Source organism: Lutzomyia longipalpis, chromosome 3, assembly GCF_024334085.1.
Source record: "Lutzomyia longipalpis isolate SR_M1_2022 chromosome 3, ASM2433408v1".
NCBI lineage: Eukaryota > Metazoa > Arthropoda > Insecta > Diptera > Psychodidae > Lutzomyia > Lutzomyia longipalpis.
The window spans coordinates 27,835,794-27,856,630 of NC_074709.1; the positions used below are offsets into that span (position 1 = coordinate 27,835,794).

Genomic DNA, 20,837 nt, shown 5'->3' on the forward strand with positions numbered 1-20,837 from the left:
GAATTCTAAATCATTTAAAAGCTTCCGTCTTAGAGAAAACTCCGTGAATTTAGCTAGGCCTCAGTTTATGAAAAACATTTAAAGAATTAAAATTAACCAAAGAAGTGCAATAAATTTATTCAAAAATAAATTTCAAAATATCTCTGCGTGTTCGTTAATTTGGTGAAGGTTTTTTTTTTTTTATATAAAATGCATTGTGTAAACGTGACAGTGTTTTATAATTAGTAAATCCATGTGCAAGGAGTTATTAAAATGCATGGAGTGAAAGAAAAACGCGAAGAGATTTTTTTAAAAGTGATAATTTATGTGCAAAAAATCTTTGCATTGTATATTATTTCGTTGTTCGTTAACATTGAATTTTAATTCTTCAAAAAATAAATATTTGTGTCATTTGTGTTTAAAATTGTTCTTAATAAGTGAAAGTGTTTGTCGTATCTTCTACACAGAAAACTCACTAGCTGTATTCTTATTAAAATTCATGATGAATAATAAGACAAAATGCTTTATAAACTGATAAAGGGAAAACATTAATGATAAAGCTGATGGGAATTTATAAAAAAACACACACAATTGGAAAAAATATTTAAAAAGAAGAATTCATAGTTATGAAAGTTTTGAAAAGTCCAGTATTTCAAATATTTCAAAGCGAAAATTTTGAATATTGAATAGATGAATTTTGCAGGAAAAACTATTAAAGAGATTAGACTGAAGCCTAGCATTTCTGATTTATAATGATTTAAGCACATTTTAGAAAGGTTGCTATACTAAACCAATTAGTCCGGATTTATAATACTGAAATACTTGGTCTAATGGACCTTTGTTTGATTTTTAAAAGTTAGTTTCAAAAAAAAATATATATCCAAAAATCTTTATGAAAAATAAATCCCAAAAATAGAAAAATTAACAAAGTAAAATACTTTTTGTGGGACTCACCCAAGTTCTCAGCTGACGCATTGGCCTCTCCCATGGACCGTGGTCCCCTTGTTGATCTGGATGTCACACCCGTTGGTGGCTTGGGGTTCCCAGGTGAGTGCAGCGATTGCGATTTGTGCCTCCGGATGGTCGGTAGTCGCGCCACAAACGATGCGTTGTGTTTGAAACTAGAAGATGCCCGCCTAATCAGCGATTTTTGGTTTGTTCCCGTCCTTTCATTATTTTTTCTTTTACCACTAATTCTAATTTATTTAATTTGTTTTACGTATTTTGTGTAATGTACGTTTTTGTTGTGTAATTTTGTCATATTTTATATTACAAAATTATTTTTTGTGGGATTTTTGTAGTTGTTTTGGATTTGGAATGTTAACAAAAAAAATTATCAGTCAAGGAAATTGCAAAAAATTAAAATTAGTTTGTGCAAAAAAATTAATAAAAAACAAACATTGTGCAAAAAATATAAAGCGTGTTTTTGTACAAAAGTCGGCAAACATTTTGTTTTTAAAACGTTGTTGGTAGAAGGGTATGAAAAAAAAAACAAAGAGAAGCATAAAAAAATTATTAAAGCATAATTTGAATTAAAACACATTAAATAAAAATTAATAAATTAATTAATTTTTGTGAAAGAAATGAAATTAAGAATTATGTTAAATAATTACGTAATTTTTTAAGGAATGTTTTCTGTTCACTTTCTTAGCTTTTTCTTTTATTGAGATTGAGATTTATTTACTAATTTTCATGCCCTCAAGATGGGTTCAATATTCAGTCGAATTATACAAAGAAAGAGCCAAGAAGGAGACGTTTTTCTTAATTTGACAATGGAAAAAGAGAATGAAAAAAAAAAATTGAGAAATGAGTTAAAAAAAAAATTAAGGATTAATCTTCAAAATAAAAGCTCAAAATAATCTTAAAACTTTTTTGCTTTGTAATAATTTTGGAGCATTCAAATTAAAGTCTTGCTGCTGTGTAAGTTTGTGTTTGGCATAAAATGTGATTAAGTGTTAAAATTAAAGACAATTACTTTGATAAAATTCAAGTCAGTGCCTGAGAAAATTCAGGAAAATTACGTAGGAAAATGCAGGATATGTGAAAGCAAATAATCAAGAATAATTGTGTAGAGGTTTTGGTCTTTTGTGTTAATTTGTGTGGGAAAATGTATTTTGGCGTCATTCGGTGATTGCATTTTGTAGGTATTATAAATCTACGGTGAATTTGAGGTTTTATTTTCTTTTATTTGTAATAAGAAGGATTTAAGAAAAATATAGAATTTATAGAGATTTAGCATAAAGAGAAAGTTAAGAATTTAGATAAAGTTTGTAGAAGTAAAAAGCTGCAGCTTCTTAATCATTCATAAAAGCATATAAGAAGAGGTGAAAGAGGTTAATAAAGAATTACTTGAGGGGAAAAATTGTAACTTTTGGCTATTAACATGCCATTTACTTACTACTGGAAGTATTGAGTTAAACTAGAAAAGCAAGAATTTTTAAATATTTTCAAAAATATTGGAACTTATTTGGATTTTTTTTTGATTCTAAGATGACTTCTTTTCGTGATATTTTAAATGGATGACGATTTTCCAATTATTATTTTAAATTGAATGAAAATTATTTAGGAATAATTCTATTTAAAATTTCCGAATTATCGGATTTACGAAGGAAGTAGACGCATCTTTTTTCTCTACATTAAACCCTTAATTTTACAGAAGTTAGACTTGGAGCTCCTTTAAAAATTTGAATCCTTCAAATCCTGTTAATTAATTTAAATAATTTTCATTTAATTATTAAAAACAAATTACTTGAGAAAAAATACAAATTCCTTAAAAGAAAAGCTCCAAGCTAAGGATGTCCCTTAAAAACTAAGTTCTTTTTTCCATTAAAGCCAGTCCTTTGGCGGATAATGTAGATAAAATTGCAATGTACAAGAGAACTTTGCTGTACAACACGGTATATAAACAACATCGAAGCACATCAAAAAACTTTATAAACACACAAAATTCAAAAAAGAGCTTTTTCTTAAAAAAGACAAAAAGCCACATTTTATAAAAATGTACATTTTTTTTACACAAATAGAGAACAATCTAAACGTAATTTATCGTGGAAAAACAAATCCACGAGAACAGAGAAGAAAATGAGATAAAAAATTTATATAAAAGTTAACGTTGTCAGTCAATCAGTCAAATCTAAATGCTATAAAAATCGCTATTTTACAATAAAAACTTTCTAATTAATAAAAGACTTTTTTTTTAATTGCAAATGCTAAGTTTAGGAACTTACATTGCACCGGAACTTGATGGCAATTTATCGGGTGGTTCCAATTTTGAACTGATTTGTTTTGAATTTGATCAATGTTTTTTTTATGGTGGTTTGCCACAAGTTTATGATTTTTTAAATTTGTTTTTGGTTCGGTGAAACCGCATTTCCAATTTGTTTTTTTTTTAATAATTAATTTTTGTATGAAAAATTGAGGCAAATATTTTTTCACGTGGCAGAAGAGCATGATGACGATGACGGCGGCCGAAGATTTTTGCATTTTTGTATTTTTTTGTAATCAATTTTTTTTGTTTTCGATTAGTTGATCAAAAGTGGAATTTTGGATAGAAAAAAAAACGAGAGAGAGAATTTAATTTAGAATCTGTGGGTTCTACCAGCTACATTACTGTCTAATGAATACATATCAAATTCTACGTAAGAGGATAATATTTTCTTTTCAAGGGGTGATTATCTGGGGAAAAAGTATGTGGATATTCGGTTTGGGTTCAAAAGAATTATTTAGAAATATTCGTCAATCCTCAAATTAAACTTCAATATTCGGATTAATCGACACAAAACTCTAAATATTCCTCAGATAAACACCCCTTGGAAATATTTTCTTTCTTTCAAACAAATTCTTCAACAAAAACTCAATAAAAATTAATATAAAACAGGTAAATGTGGTACAATTTTTGGGAGAATTTTTATAGGGAGGTTTTCTAGCTCCTTGAGAATTTATTTAATTTATAAGACAATCATGCACATTGCTCATTGCTTTCAATTGCTGACATTGCATTTTTCTTTAAATATAATTTTAACCATTCACATCGTTGATGCAGAAGGATAGATGTTTGTGCTAAAAGAAAACTCAAAGTAGGAGTTAAATATGATTATAAATAAAAAGGAAAATAAAAAGGGAAAGTTTTCCTTTATTGGTTTTCCATTCTTGAGAATGAAAAGAGATCCCCGGCGAAAGATTCTTCAGAAAAATCTGTTTGTTTTTCACGAATAAATTCCTCTAATTATGTAATTTTTTAGTGAGTTTTTTTTAAAGGAAATTAACAATTTTGGTGAACAGGAAAAAAAGCTCACGTGAGCTTAATTACATAAAAATCAACTCTTGTGTTTTTTTTGTTGGAATTCACAGGGGAACACGTAAAGAAATAATTTATAGTCCACAAGCACACGAAGTGAATCATATTTTGAGCTAAATTCTGTGAGTTTGTAAAAGAATGTCGCCCCCATTGGAATTTATTAATGCTTTTTTGTGCCTTTTTTCCTGATTAAAATCCCATTTTTTTGCACTGTTCTCTATAGCGTTGAAATTCAATTAAACCCCCTCCCGCCCCAACACGTAGGGGGTGGTGCAATTAATTTATGGAATTGTTGATACAATAAATTTGCATATTTTTTTTAAGTTGTAATAAAATTACGCGCCTCGATGGTCAACGCGCAATTTCCCCACACCGCATGATGCTGTGGGTGAGAAAGTGTTTATAGTAATAAAAGTTAATGCAACACACGGAGGGGTTGGAAAAAGTTGTTTACACACTCCCTGGGTGAGGAGGAATTAAATTAGGTCGAATTTCTAAACAAAATGCATGTCACAAACATTAATATTTATATAGGTAGGTTAGGTAACTTGAAGTGTATACATATGTAATGTTCCTAAAAGTGATTTAACAAGGATATATTATTTGCATAAATGGGATCACATCGAGAAAATAAACACTGAGAGAGAGATTAAGAACACAGAGAAAAAGGAAAATTCAGAACATGAAAAAGAATTTCATTAAATACACAAAAAATATACAAATTAGTTTTTCATTTCTTTTTTTTTAATTTTACTAAAAGTGTGTCGTTCATGTTAGAATAAAGTTAATTGTATTTTTTTTTAAATAAGAAGAAAATAAAAGAAGATTGAGCACATGTAAGACACCAACCTTTCCACACCACTGGGATATCGTCTAGTCAATAGGTAAATCTTTTGGCCACGAAAGCTTTCGTACAACAAAATTGAATTTATACAGATGAGAATTCTCATTAAGTTTTGTTTTTTGCTTAACTCAATTTTTATTTAATTTGCTTTTTGTTTCAAATTAATGGGGAGTTTTTGGGGGGTTAAATAAATATAATTTAAGAATTTATACTGAAAGATTTTATTTTGGAAAAAAATAATCTTAAGTTTTTACAATATTTTGGTATATCCGTTAGTTTTAGACCTTGCTTCTTAACCCTTACGTGTTTAGGATTGATTTGTCTAGAAGCGTTTTTTTAAGTTATAAGGGTTAAAAAAATGTTGTTGCCTATAAAATAAAATTTCTACCAAGATTCAAATCAATTCTTTTAATACTTTAGTTTCGGATTTTATTCTTACCCAACGTGTAATAAATTAATTAATACGGTATAAAATTGTTACCCGACTGGCCTAATTATTACATTAACTAATTCACACGCCCAGCGTGTAAAAAACCTTTCAGTCTAGCTTAAAAAAATTTCATTGGATAACAGGAACAATAAAACCTTTAAGAATTAACGATATTAAAACATTATTTAAGGGAATTTTAAAGATTAATTTTAATTTTAAATTTCAATAAAACTTCAATAAAATAAAAACTTTCAAACAAAAATAAAATCTTCAAGACATTAAAGTCAGGCTCGAGGCAGAGATGGGGTTTGCAACTCAAGGAAAATCGGCAGAAAGAGATGCGCAGAGAGTTTCAGTTAAAAGGAGATAATACTGAATTTGGAGTATTTTTCACAAAAAAAAATTCAAGAAGAATTTTTATTTTGGGGGAAATATGCAAACAGAAATTAGGTCAAAAAAAATTTCGAACAAGTGATTTTGCAGTAAAAAAATTGTTTTTTTGTGATTAATAATTTTCATTTCTGTTGTGTTTGAATATTTAATTTTCTTTTAAAGAAGAAAAAGAGAGAATTCTGCCTGCAATTTACCTATATTCACTTAAACCTTTAACCAATCTATCCCAGTACTCAGAACTATAAATAGAACAATAAATTAAGAGTCAGAACATAAAGGGAAAACACTTAGATTGCAATTTTGAAAAGTAAAATTACACCAAAAATATTTTTTTTTATAAATTCAGGAAAATTTCGTAGTTTTGTGGAAATTTTCGGGGTAAGTTCTTAAAGTATTTTTTCACACGAAGAAAATACTTAGATATTCCATATAATAATCCCTTTTTTTGCTTTATTAATAAAGAAGGACTTTTAGAATGCAATATATAAGAAATGTTAATAAAATTCCTCATTTTATAAGGAGAAGAAACACGCCAATTAGAATGTGGAATGATGAAAATTAAATAGAAGGAATTTGTGTGCGACGGAAGGACATTAAAAGATTGCTTAAGGAGGAAGAAAATAAAAAATAAATTACATTTTTTTACTCATCTTTCACACACATTTGAGAAACATTATATAATATCTTTTTTATTTGAAAAGGTGTTTGTTATCAAATTAAAAAATAAAAGTTATTGTCAAGAAAATCAGAAAAAATATAAAGTGGAAGAATTAGCTTTTTTTAGGGGGGTGAAAATGAATAAAAATATAAAACAAAGAGGGGTGGTAAAGTATGGGTTTAATGTGAAATGTGGATGGATACTCACGATGGTGGCGGACTTGGTAGTGGAACTTGATGGATCTTCCACGTGGCCACGGAGACGCTATGCTCATCGGCGGCATAGCACCTCCAGAGTGATTGAATGAGCGTAGCCGCGGGCTGTCGACGGCGTATCATGTGCTTCTGACGCTGTTGTTGCTGGACCTTCAGGGCGAAACCGCTGCCCAGAATGCCCTGAAACGACACAATTTTAAATTAAATCTCGCGCTCCTTGTTTGTTGTACTACAACACCGCGAACATGACCAAGTTTATTTGTTCACAATGTTTCCCACGAATATTTGATTGATATCCCCCACTGCTCTTGCTCTGTTCACTTCACCCACCCACACGTTCATCCACCCCCTCAAGACCACATTTTTGAGGTGGAATTTGAAATGAGTTAATTACAAAACAATCACCGCGAAAGGTATTTTTGACATGTTCCCAGAATGATTTTATATTAAGTATACCTACTTAATTTTGAACATTCTCTAAATTTATTCTTTAAAATTTTTGAGAGTTTAACAGGTCGCAAAAATATCCTTGGAGGCAAAATCGAAAAAAAACAATAAACAATTTCAAGAAAATTATTTAAAAATTTGGGTCAATCGTTAACTCTTCAGTTTTTCAAGCTAAAATTCTCAGGATCGGATCCAGACAGCATCATTTTTTTTAGATCTGAGAGTTTTGAAATTTCAAAGAAAACAATCAGAAAAGGTGAATCGAATAACAAAGAATGAGTTCAAAAAAAAAAATTTGAGAACACAGATAAAATTAATTTGTTAAAGGTTCGTAAAATTCTCAAAATTTTTTGGGAAAGTTCATTTCTAGTTTTGTAAGAAATGTTTTCAGCTCCATTATAAAGGAGAAAATATGTGCATACATATTAAGAAATTAAAAACATTTTAATAAAATTGACAAACTTTTTACAAATTAATTTTTCTGTTAATGTAAAACAACTTTTTGATTTAAAGACTAGTTAATTACTTCAAATAAAAATCAAACTTTAGGTTTTTCCGCTCATTTCTTTCTCAAATATTGTTTTTTACAAATTCTTTACATATTTTTTATATTTTTGTATACTTTACACGCTTTTTACATGTAAAATGTAAAAATCATGTAAACAAATAATTTTACATGAAATTGCCCAACTCTGGTTACAGTCCAAGATTAGTTTAAAGAGAAAATCCATTATCTGCATTACAGGGAATTTCCTCAAAAACTTCACTCTGATAAATCCTCTCTTTCAGTATAGATATATAAATGATGGTAAATATGCTAACAAATTTCCAAATCCTTGAACATTATTATTTTCTATAAAAGCATAATGTCACAAACACTCAACATTTTAGTCTCTCTACAATATATTAGATGAGTTTAAACTTCGCATCTTATTTCTTGGAAAACTGACATGCATGGTGTGTTTGTTGTTAGATAAAATTGAATAATTTGTGGGAGGGGGTGGTGGCGAGGAGACGAAAGGAAGATGAAGGATCAAGACGAAAAGTCATCACATGCTTCAGTTATTTGACCATCCTCCACCAAAATAAATATTAATTTCCATGTGTTTGGGGGAAAATTTTTGCTGTGACATCAGTTATTAAGGTCACAACCAATTATTGGTTAATGGTTTAGCTGGTCATCCATTTGCGGGGCTTCGTGTGCGGCGGAGGTGCCCCATGCGGGGTTTGCTGAAAGAGCAAACAATAAATAACCCTTTCACCAGACCACCACCACCCAAAAGTGACACGATCTGAAATCCATTTGATCCCTTTTGGATTTATAGACATGACTGGAGACTTTGTATGCTTTATGCACCATTCATTAATGACCTCATGTGTGTACTGTACGTAACATGCAAGCGCCAATGGCGATTTTTTTTCAATTCAAATTAAACTCATTAAATTTATATAGTGTTTGCAAAGAGGGTTTGGGGGGAATTTAAGCGGTTGGCGACACACTGATATAAATCACATGTAGATAAAAAAGGATAAAAAGGATTCATTGGTGGGAAAGAGAAAGAGAAAAAAATACTTACAGCCGGCAGTGCGAAAAATGAGATTCCAAGAAGAGCACAGAAGGATGCTATTAATTTTCCTTGCCATGTTTCAGGCACCATATCGCCATATCCCACGGTACACAGCGTTATCTGTGGAAATACGATATCAATATGAAGATTAGAAATTTTCAGTCAATTGAGCATTGATTGGAAATAGATTAATGGGAGGATGTGTGGGTGGAGGAGAGAAAAAAAAACGAAAGAAAAATATATAAAACAAGAGGTATCAACACTTACCACGCCCCACCATAAAGCTTGAGCAAAATTATTAAATTTTTTATTTACATCCTTCTCCATCAAGTATACGAGGAAGGAAGCAAATATAAGGCCAAGGAAACCTATGTACAATGTTGTTATCAGTTCCTGTGGAAGTCAACATGAAAAACAATAGAAAGAGAGAGAAAAAATAAATTATTTTCTGTATCATCAGTTTTTTTTTCATACACACACCAATTCTTATTTAGAAAACAAACATAATTATATTGATCTATTGGTCAAACATTGTGTATGTAATGTATATAATATTGAAGAAGACTCTAAACGCTTTTGTGTGGAGCTTTTTCTTCAATATTGCAAACAACTTCGCATGGCTTAAGTTTGATTTTTCTACATTGGGTCAAGGGGCTGACAAGTTCTTGGGAATTTTACTTCTTGAAAAGGTTTAAAATTTAATAAGGAGGTCTGGATATTGTCTATACCTAAACAATAAATTTCATTTAATTTATATTAATATTTAACCCTATTCAGCAACCAAGAAACCCTTTAAATCCTTAAAATTTGCACTAAAATTTCAAGACTCTTTAACCGAATTTCAAGGGTTTCTTGTTCGCTGAAGAGTCAATTATCTGAGATTTATGAATATTAAAAGATTTATTCCATTTTTTTTAATATTCCCTGAATTTTGCAACTATTACTCGAATATTTAAAGAATTAAGTTCGAATTTGAAAATTATTCTTCGAATTTGAATAAGTATTCTTCGAACTTCGTTAAATATTCTGCAAATTGAATAATTCTTTAAGCTTTGGCAAATATTTTTCTAACTTGAAGAACATTCTTAATCGAAGAATTTTCTTTTAATGATCTCAAATATTTCTCTAAATTCTGTAAAAATTTCTCATCTTAACAAATATTCTTTCAAATTTAACGAATTCTTTTTATTCTCTGAATTTTATGATTATTCGCAAAACATCAGGATATTCTCAGTAATATTCCGAATAAATTTATCCCTTGCTAAGCATGAGTAATCAATTTTCTTCTATACATATTTCGTCCATGAAAGGGATAAATAAGTAAAATTTACTTGCTTTCACTGTAATTTGTTTACATTGCATTACATTTTCCTGAGTGAAATACCCTAATAAATATTTTGAAATTTATTCCACTTTAATTCCTAACGAGCACGAGGCATTCATCTTGCACCACGATGATGGTTGGCATAAATATGAAGAGCATAAGGGTGGAGTTATGTTATGTATAATGGCGCATTTTCAAATTAACTATTCCCCATTATATCGTTCGCACACTTTCATCGTGATATGACTTTAGTTTCTCCACCACCACCCAGTTGTGGGTGGTAAGGGAGTGTGGGGCCTTCACTTTGCTTTCCAATAAATAAACTTGCCTTATGCGTGGAGATGTCTGTGGTGGCTGGGTGGATATGTTTGCTGACAGGCAATTTAAATGACCACATACGGGAAAAATAAGAGCCCATATACGGTGAGGAAGCAGAAATGAATGGGTCAGTGGAGGGACTTATGCAACCATTTTTCTCCATTTCCCTACACCACATATAAATTCAAGGCACAATTTAATATAATAGCCCGTTCTATATACTTAAGAATGGGCAGTCGGCATCATTTCCTCCCACTTTTCTTGCTCTTTTGCTCTCCTTTTCTGTCTATATCCTTCAAACACCACCTAATACGTGCGGTTTATAAGAAAAAGAATATTCTGCGCTCCATTTTGACCCTATTAAGGCAGTACTAAAATTGCTACACAATGTGGGTATATAATTTTTAACTAGATAATATAAAAGGACAATAGAAATTGAGGACAAAAGGATGAAATGTCTCTTGTAAGGGATATTAAATTTGAGTCTTCATAAAAGAATTTAAAAATTCAATTTCAAACACGCGCCTTGTACACAATGTTTCATGAATGTTTCAAAGAGGAAAATCATGTTTTGTTATTCATATTCAGCACTAACCTGTCGATGAGCATAAACGACACTCCCGAGAAGTTTCCACGTTCCACCACGTCGATCCATCCGCACCATTCTTAATATTTGGAAGAAACGAAGGCCTCTCAGTGCACTGGTCGCAAACACCTGTCCCGAAGTTCCCATACCGAGCACCACCAGTGATGCGCATATCGTGATTATGTCTACAAAATTGCAACATTAATTTAGGAAATACAGGAAGGGAGGTAAATTAACATTTTCACTGCACTTACCGATGATACAGAAAGGCCTCTTTAAAAATCGTAAACGCCCGATTGCGCCTTGATATCGAGATCGACATCCTGAAGACCATAACCTGGAAATTAAATTACATTTTGTTTTATGTATATTATTATTGTTTCAGAAGATTAAATGTTGCATAATAAACCAGTTAAAAGGTTTCTATTTTCTTAAAGATTAAATAGATACGCTTAACTTTTTAAGGGTTACTGGGTCTCCTAGGTCTCATACTAACCTCAAATTGGAACTTTCTATTTATTCTAAAATTTTATTTTTTTAAAAAAAGCTAAAGAGATCATGTTTCAAAGCTTAATGTTTCATAAACTTTGAAATAACTATTTTTTCCACAAATAATTTCATAAGTTTGGTTTTGATTTTTATTTATATGCTTCAGATGCTTCATTTGCAAAATTTCCCTTTTAGCTGTGGAGCTGAAAATATGTATTTTTAATGATCTAAATTCAAAATAATTTGGTTTAAATTTTTAATTTATCCTCTCAGCACTTTTTTCTGCAACCCTTTGATGGCGTCATATGAAAGGTATATGAGCTTTCAATGAGCTTTTTTTTTTATTTTTGCGCAAAAACGGAAATATAAAAGTTTAAAACTCTACCATCAATATAAATAAAAAAGAAGGATGTAAAATTTTAATTGCCCAAATACGGTTAATAAAAATTATTTACTTGTGGATTTTTGGTTCAACATTTTACCCAAAAAACTTCTCTTTTGCTGCAACAATTTGAATTTAATTGTTTAACCACCGTGTGGCGGCTTTTTTGCTTAACTGCTGCTGCGTGAATGGAGAAAAAAACACAACCACTCGGAACAACGAAACTCGAGCAACTAATGATTTGTTGGGGAGTTAGGAATGGTTTTATGGAACAAAAGGGACTGAAAAATCCTACATATGAAAGAGAGAAAGTTGTTATTATTTTTCGCGTTTTTTAGTCCAATGTTATGGCTTTTTAATCCATGCTCTGCTGGAAAAACTTTCACTACATGAATCGTAATTAACCCTCTTGTCATGTAAGGTTATGCATGTTTGTATTGTATGTTATGTTGGTTTTTTTTTACTAATGTTGAAACATGTGGAAAATCAATAGATATTTAATGAGAATTTATGTTATTTTTTTGCATTCGATTTTAAAGTGTTCTGAACAATGAAAAATCCCTGAAAAATTGTATTTTATGCGGTGTAGATGAAAGGTAATTTTTTGAGGGCAACCTTGCTCTTTAAATTGCACTGATCCACTTTGCCCCACCAATCATTTATGAACAAAATCAACAGAATCGTGGAAACAGTTAAATTATCGGAAAAAAATGAGAGAAAATTCATAATCAGAGTTTGCATAGGAATACCCATAAATTAATTAATGATTAATGGGAAGGTGTTAAAAAAATGTGAGAAGTTTTAACCCCTAGAAAAATGTCTTTAAACTTCAAACAAAGATCATAATTCAAATCCTTCAAGCTTGTCTAAAAAAGCTCCAATTATCCCTATTTATAAAATGCGATAATGGTGGAAACTCACCGTAAAAAAAATTCAATTGTAAACCAAATCACCACGATAATCTCCATCCTGAAAAGGAGATCAATCGCTTGGTCCTCGTATTCTTGTATTGTAGAAAACACACTTAAGGCCAGGCATGTGAACACCATTAAAAATCTGCAAAGAAAAGAGATTTTCATTAATTTTTTAATTAAAAAAATCAAAAAAAAACATAGGCCATCAGGGGTAAGGAATGGGTTAATTTGGAGCTTTTTGACTTTCTTATTGTGCAAGAAGCTCATTTGCAGACATAATCCCTTGACCACTTGTTCAAGAAGTTTGAAAAAACAAACAGAATCTTCCTAATTCCCCCACATCTTCCTGAACAAGATCTTTTTGTCAGATATAGCAGCATAAGGATATCATCACAAAGAATATAAATCAACTGCGCAAAAGAAAAACCCCAATGCGGATGTGAAAAAGTTTCATCGCTGTATAATTCAAAAAGCTCAATAAAAGTTTATTTAATTTCCTTAATTTGCACTTGATCCGTGGAAAATTTTATGCGGAAGTCCCTTTTGAGGAGTAGCTAAGTTTATGTATTATGCGTGGAAATGGGAACTTTAGCCCTCGCGCGGAAGCATCGCGCTGCGTGTCAACGTCCAATAAAGCTCACTGAGCGAAAGAAGCTAAAAGAGCTCGAGGGGATGTGGAAGATACTTAAACCACCAAAGAAAGAAAAACGGAAAAAGGAAGTTGATGCAAATTAAGACTACGCGCGGTGTGTGGTAAAGTTAAATAACGCAAGAAAATGAGATTCCTTAATGTATTAATTAAGATGGCACAAGAAGTGATTGAAATTTGTACCCATAACACAGACATTTATTTGTTTCTTCACCACTCCTCTGAATCATCTTCAAAAACATAAATTTCTGCAAGCAAAAGTTCATGTCTTTTGCAAAAGTTTTATGTGTATACGTACATCCCCTGCGGGGGATTTAACTGCCGACTGCGGTGAAGAAGTGTTTGCTATATAATAAATTTATTTTTCAACTGTCTTTTACTCCATGAGCTTTTTGCAATGGATTTCTTGCGCAGAAGAGTAATTATTTTCCACATGATTCATCCCTAATTTTATTTTTCGACTCTTCTAATAAATTTTATGGTGTGATATACATTTCTTCCCTGGTTTCTCGCTAATGGCACATGATTAATCTCCGTGGAAAAATATACATTAAATTTTCTTTTATAGTCTCTCCATTTGATAGAATTATTGTGAGAAAATATAAATTTTCTTCTATTTTTTTTTGTTTGGAGAGAGGGGTTGAGAAAGAAAATCAAAATGAAAATGTTTCAAGTGGTGGAAAGGACAAAGGCGATATGTGTTATTGGGCAGAAAGTCAAGGAAAATTCTCAAGTGAAACTCCTTTCTTTACCTTCTATGAGTCAGGAAATGACATGAAAATTTTGCGGAATATGTGGTGTTTTTTGTTTGATGGTAAAAAAAAAGTCCAACAAAAGGTCATGTTTTGTGTCTGTCCCCATGTTAGCTACATGTTGTGCTACATACCCCGTGTGGGCATTTCCAAATCCCCAACACACATATCTTTGCCTTAAAAATAAACAATGCATAGCCCGGATGGTACACCATGTTGGAAAGCGAGAACATAAGTCACATATTTCGCCATGAGAAAATCTACGTTAATTCCCTTTCCAGTTCTACTGGCCTCTCTCGCTCTCCATATAATAATTTATAAGGTGAGCACAGCATGAGGATTCTTGTTCATAAATCAATCGTATAATACATACAACCTATGAATTTTCCTTCGGAAGCATCAAAGAGAGGAGAACCTAAAACATAAAACCCACCATTTGATCAGAAAAGCTTCCCACAAATCACGAGCCGAAAAAAAAGATCTCTAAAAATACTTCATCAACTTCCTAAAATAACCCTTCCCTACAAAAAATTATTTTCGAGGAAAATCACTTTTTTTAACAGTTTGAAAAGTGTTTGGAAAATAAAAAAATATATGCGGCATTAAATTAACTATATAGAATGAAGCATAAACTTTCCCCCTGCATAAACGCATGCAGTGATATCGCATGAAACGTTAAAAGTATCACGACTTTTATGCCGCTTTTCACTTAATTTAATTAATTTTAAGTGAAACACATCACAATGCTGCACGATAGCGGGTGAAATGTGAAAAAATATATAGCGTGAATTTTAATTACATTTAAAATAATGCCATCTCTTTCAACACATTTCACTTTTCACGCGTGTGGTACACTCAGAACAATTTTTGTTCTATAGCTTTGTGTTTAAGGGAAAAATTCCCAAAGTTGCTGTAAGAGCTTCTTTAGTCTCGGAGCTTAAATCTTGACTAACATTAAAAGGACAAAAGCTCAAGTTTCTGGTCTAAAGAAGGTTTAAGCTTAATTAGTGAATTTATGAAAGTTTGAGAGCTGGATTAAATATGGAATTTAATAAGAAAAGTAAAATATTTTATGGATTCTTCAGACCTTAGGCTAACGTATTTTCACTTGAGACTAAAATCTAGGCTCTGCAGAGGGTAGAATTTATTTTTTAAGTGATCTTAGAGACTTATTTTTTTATGATGTTTAATTATTTCCTAATATATTTGATTAAAATTATGTCAATTTTCATTCAATTTTTAACGGTTTTTAACCGTTTTCAGTCTCTCATAAATTTATTTCAAATTAAAATCACTCAAAGAAAATTTAATTAATTCAAAGGCTAATCTTCCCATCAAAAAGAACTTCCGCTTCCCATCTGCTTCTTCTTAATTTAATATTCTTTATTTTCAACCATTTTTTTTGTCTGAGTGTACCCTCATCCTTCTCACTCCACAAAGTCCCTCTTTTGCCAATGGAATGAAAGAAAATGAAAGTGACTGAAGCTTTTTTTCTCCTGTTTTTTTTTTTATTTCTATTGTAATATACACGAAGGACTTTTAATGCATTTTTGATAAGCGCAAAAGGGAGGTTCTACAGGGGGGTGGGGTAGGGAAGAAAATGCGATCGTATCTGGGAGAGACACGAGGGCCTAACTCATTTGATTTTTTTGTGTGCCCCCCGTGTTTTCCACAATTCATTTTCCTTCTCTTTGCTTTACCTGCTTTTTCCACCACCGCACTAATAAAAATGTTACGAGGCTATTTTTCTTCTCTTTGGCACAGATTAAGGTCCGTCACGGAATTTCGCGGTAGTGTAGTGTTAACATTAATATGCCCATTATGCGGACACTTTTTTCCGCTTTTTATTCGCTCCCTAATTAACCAGAGCATTTAGGGGGGTTGTTTTTTATGTTTGTGATTTTTTTTGGTTTCATTTTTTTGAGCAATTTGAATTTTTTCGCTGAAACTGCAGTGATTGTGAGTGTCAAAAGGTTAAAAAGTCAGCACATGTTTATTTTAGAAGATTTTATGACAATTTAATGATCGATTGTTGTGTGAATTTGATTAAATTAATAAATATTGAAATGTGATTTAATAAGATTCAAATTGATAGTGATAAATCATCTGAGGTTTGAGTATGTTTCTCATGCAAAATTCTTCCATCTGCCAAGAATATCAATGAGCAATTTTTTGTGCTGCCTCTCTCTCTGTACTTTGCCGCAGGAGACAAAATGTACCGAAACGAAAAAAAAAATCTCAAGAATTATTTGAGTCATTTGCCTTCGTGATTCAATTTCCATGTTTTTGCCTTTCTCAATTTTTCTCATACGTGATATTCAATATAACTTCATTTTATCCATTTTATCCGATATGTTGCACGTACATATGGAGGAATTTTATTAAAATGAACTCTCTCTTGGAGAATTCTTCGAGATATTTTATCCACTTTTTGAACATTTAGATGAATTTTATTGGGAATTTAAAGCAATTTTCTTTCTGAATGCTGAGCCGAAAATTGAGCTTTTTTTGCACATGAATTAACTGAATTAATTTTCCTTTTCTGGCAAGAATTTTCCTCATCCGAAAGTCTCTTAAGAATTTTGCCAATCTTCCTCGGACACGTTGTCCTTCAAACATAATTTTCCTTATCACAAGTGTGATGTCCTTCCTTTCCATCCGTGTTACACAGCCTATAGGGCCTCTGGTATATACCTATAATAACTTATCGAACATGTATTAAAAACCCTTTCGATGCAATTTCGATATTGCTGTCTCTTGGGAAATTCCCAGGGCCCTGAGATATCGCAAATTCCATCTTCAGACGCCGGCGACCTCGGCTCATGGAGGCGGAAATATTTTGAACTAAACTATGTTCTTTGAAACGCTGAAACTATTGAAACATATACCCACCAAAAAAACGCAATATGACATTTCCGCGGAAAGTCGTTGGAAAATTCCATCAAATTAAATATTTTATTTTTATGAAATAAAATTATAAATAAATTGAACATAAATTAATTTATAAGTAATAATATCCCATCTCAAGTGCCAGAATTTCCATTTTTAGACATTACGGGAGAATTAGGGGGGAAAATTCAAAGAATTCTGGTAAATTTTTTGGTCACTTCTGTTTTCTAATAATGAAGTGATTCTTATATGTTCTGGCGGTTCTGACTACAAGAATTTTTATCTCTTGATTTCATTCCAAAGAGTCAGAACTTCCATATTCTCGACAATCAGATGTTCTTAATGAAAAAATTGTTTTTTTAAGTTAGATTTGAGGTCACTTTACAGTACCACTTTCTTTTCCATTAACCCAATAATTCTTCAGACGAATAAAATCATTCCAAAATCACGAATCAATCCTTTTTTTCTCAACAAATATACTAATTATTCCTAAAGGGTTCTTTTCTTCTTCAAAATATCTTTAAAAAAATCTTTAAAAGAATAAAATCATTCTAAAATCAAGAATTATTTCTTTTTTTTTCTCCACAAATATTAATTATTCTTAAAAGGTTCTTTCCTTCTTCCAAATTTCTTTAAAAAAATCTTTATTAGAACAAAATCATTCTAAAATCAAGAATAAATTCTATTTTTTTCGCGACAAATATGCTAATTATTCTTAACCTCTAGGCCGCCAAGCGGGGTCGTTGAACGACCCCAGCCCTATATTTCGTGCTATAACTTGACAAATAAAAGTTAGCGTTCCCATCTTTTGGAAATAAGTTCCTTGGTTATCTGAGGAGGTTGTGTAAAAATTTCAGCTCAATCCGACCACCACAAGAAAAGTTATCAAGGAAAATGTAGAAGAAGGGAATTCAAAAATTGGTGTAACGGCCATGCTGCCGAAAATTTCTTAGAATGAAGTTAGTCACATCATAAATCATATGGTTGAAGGGTTGTGTTTACTTTCTCACTTTACCTTCTCAGTGTCAGAATTATCGCGAATAAGTAACATAAACAACATAAAACATAATTAGAAGCATATAAATGTGCAAAACAATAAAGAATATTCGAGAAATATTGCCATTTATCACGGTGCGGGAAGTGAGGGGAATGTGGGGAAGTAGTGAAAAAAAATAGCAGTTGCGGTCAACTTCGTGGCAAATTTCTCACGAAGAAAGTGTGAAAAATGAGTGAAAAAAGTTTTTCCCTAATATCTTCTTCTGCGTGTTTCCGGGTGGCGAATTTGTGATGCAAAGGGCAAGAGGACTATATAAGGAGTCTAAAGGTAGTGACCCGACAGTTCCCAGTTATATAGTTTATGAGAAAATCGACTTCCTTCTTGGGGTCGTTTAACGACCCCACCTTGGCGCTCTAAGGAAGTTCCAAGGTCTTGGCGGCCAGCAGGTTAAAGCGTTCTTTTTTTTCTTCAAAATATATTTTAAAAAAACCTTGAAAAGAATAAAATTATTCTAAAATCAAGAATAAATTCTATTTTTTTCGCGACAAATATGCTAATTATTCTTAAAGCGTTCTTTTTTTTCTTCAAAATAGATTTTAAAAAAACCTTGAAAAGAATAAAATTATTCTAAAATCAAGAATTAATTCTTTTTTTTTTCGCGACAAATATACTAATTATTCTTAAAGTGTTCTTTTCTTCTTCAAAATATCTTTTTAAAAAATCTATATTAGAATAAAATCATAAATTCTTGAATTAGGAATGATTAAGCTGTGTTTCTTTCAGACACAGCTTTTGTGTACCGAGCAAAATCGAAAGTCGTCAGGTCGTGCTCAAACTTGAAACGAGCACGAATTAGTGTCCGCACATTCCAAAAAACGTATGCGCCAAACATATTTTTCCGGGCGTCTGTAGTACAAAGCTAAATTGCGAGAGAACGTTGATAGATAGTGACTTGCGGTCAACGGAAAAGTTAAAATATCGACTGAAAGACATCCGATTATGAGGTCAAACCAACCCCCCCCCACACCTCCATCCGCCATTTTGAATAACCCCAAATTTTGTTTTCGCTATATCTTATCCCCTATTATAGCTAGAGGTCTGAAATTTTCATATGTTGTCAAGCCAATAGTGTCAGTCAATATGGCCGCCACAATTTTTTATTAATATATTTGTCAAGAAAAAAAAATAGAATTAATTCTTGATTTTATTCTTTTAAAAATTTTTTAAAATATATTTTGAAGAAAAAAAAGAACGCTTTAAGAATAATTAGCATATTTGTCGCGAAAAAAATAGAATTAATTCTTGATTTTAGAATGATTTTGTTCTAATAAAGATTTTTTTAAAGAAATTTGGAAGAAGGAAAGAACCTTTTAAGAATAATTAATATATTTGTGGAGAAAAAAAAGAAATAATTCTTGATTTTAGAATGATTTTATTCTTTTAAAGATTTTTTTAAAGATATTTTGAAGAAGAAAAGAACCCTTTAGGAATAATTAGTATATTTGTTGAGAAAAAAAGGATTGATTCGTGATTTTGGAATGATTTTATTCGTCTGAAGAATTATTGGGTTAATGGAAAAGAAAGTGGTACTGTAAAGTGACCTCAAATCTAACTTAAAAAAACAATTTTTTCATTAAGAACATCTGATTGTCGAGAATATGGAAGTTCTGACTCTTTGGAACACGGAAAAAAATGAATAGCCAAGGTAGACACAAAAAATATGTCTCCCAGCTATTTGGCGTTAGAATATAATAATGTCCAGGGTAGAAATGAATTATGTCTCTCCCAGGCATTTGAAATTTCTAGCTCAGAAATTTTAGAGAAAAATCAAAACATTCAAAAATTAGGTTATGTGATGGTGTTGTTGACTTTCTCTGAAGAAGTGCAATTTTCCTGTGGACCCATTTACAATAACATCTCATGATTTGTCGGAAAATCTCACAGTTTTCTCGGTGACTTATGAAAATGACCATGTTTATGTGTGTATTGGGAAAAAATGACAAAATTTGTGAGGCAGTTAAAATTCTTTTGTAGCCGAGACTGGAACTATAAGTGGCTCGAGTACAAATTATGCGTGGCAGAGACATATAAGAATTTCTGGCTTGGATATATGTCAATTTCTGTACCGTACAACTTTTTTTTTCCGTGAATGAAATCAAGAGATAAAAATTCTTGTAGTCAGAACCGCCAGAACATATAAGAATCACTTCATTATTAGAAAACAGAAGTGACCAAAAAATTTACCAGAATTCTTTGAATTTTCCCCCCTAATTCTCCCGTAATGTCTAAAAATGGAAATTCTGGCACTTGAGATGGGATATTATTACTTATAAATTAATTTATGTTCAATTTATTTATAATTTTATTTCATAAAAATAAAATATTTAATTTGATGGAATTTTCCAACGACTTTCCGCGGAAATGTCATATTGTGTTTTTTTGGTGGGTATATGTTTCAATAGTTTCAGCGTTTCAAAGAACATAGTTTAGTTCAAAATATTTCCGCCTCCATGAGCCGGGGGCGCCGGTGTAAAAGCATAAAATTGTACTGAACAAAGCTTTACACCAGGGCCCTGGTGAGAAGGAAGGACGTGCTGTGGTGTCAACGAGAGGGCAAAAGTGTGGATGAAAAAGCAACCCCCCCATGCAATTCCATTATGTGACGATTATGGTGTGACACACACATAATTCTCTTTCGCATCCAAA

At 31.5% G+C, this 20,837-nt stretch overlaps 1 protein-coding gene across 16 annotated transcripts in view; it reads right to left on the reverse strand.

Annotated features, from left to right (window-relative positions):
* LOC129793612 (potassium voltage-gated channel subfamily KQT member 1) overlaps positions 1-20,837 on the reverse strand; it is a 151,115-nt gene that overhangs the window by 26,453 nt on the left and 103,825 nt on the right. For 4 of the 16 annotated variants that reach the window (XM_055833743.1, XM_055833759.1, XM_055833757.1 and 1 more), the window contains 9 exons: positions 12,852-12,986; positions 11,314-11,396; positions 11,069-11,244; positions 9,099-9,224; positions 8,841-8,951; positions 6,809-6,996; positions 5,126-5,182; positions 3,207-3,254; positions 934-1,115 (listed from right to left, as the gene is read on the reverse strand). In XM_055833743.1, coding sequence (XP_055689718.1) covers positions 934-1,115; positions 3,207-3,254; positions 5,126-5,182; positions 6,809-6,996; positions 8,841-8,951; positions 9,099-9,224; positions 11,069-11,244; positions 11,314-11,396; positions 12,852-12,986 — 1,106 coding nt within the window. Of the gene's footprint in view, positions 1-933; positions 1,176-3,206; positions 3,255-5,125; positions 5,183-6,808; positions 6,997-8,840; positions 8,952-9,098; positions 9,225-11,068; positions 11,245-11,313; positions 11,397-12,851; positions 12,987-20,837 lie in introns of all 16 variants that reach the window. The other 12 variants (XM_055833752.1, XM_055833751.1, XM_055833745.1 and 9 more) reach the window with 6 other exon arrangements.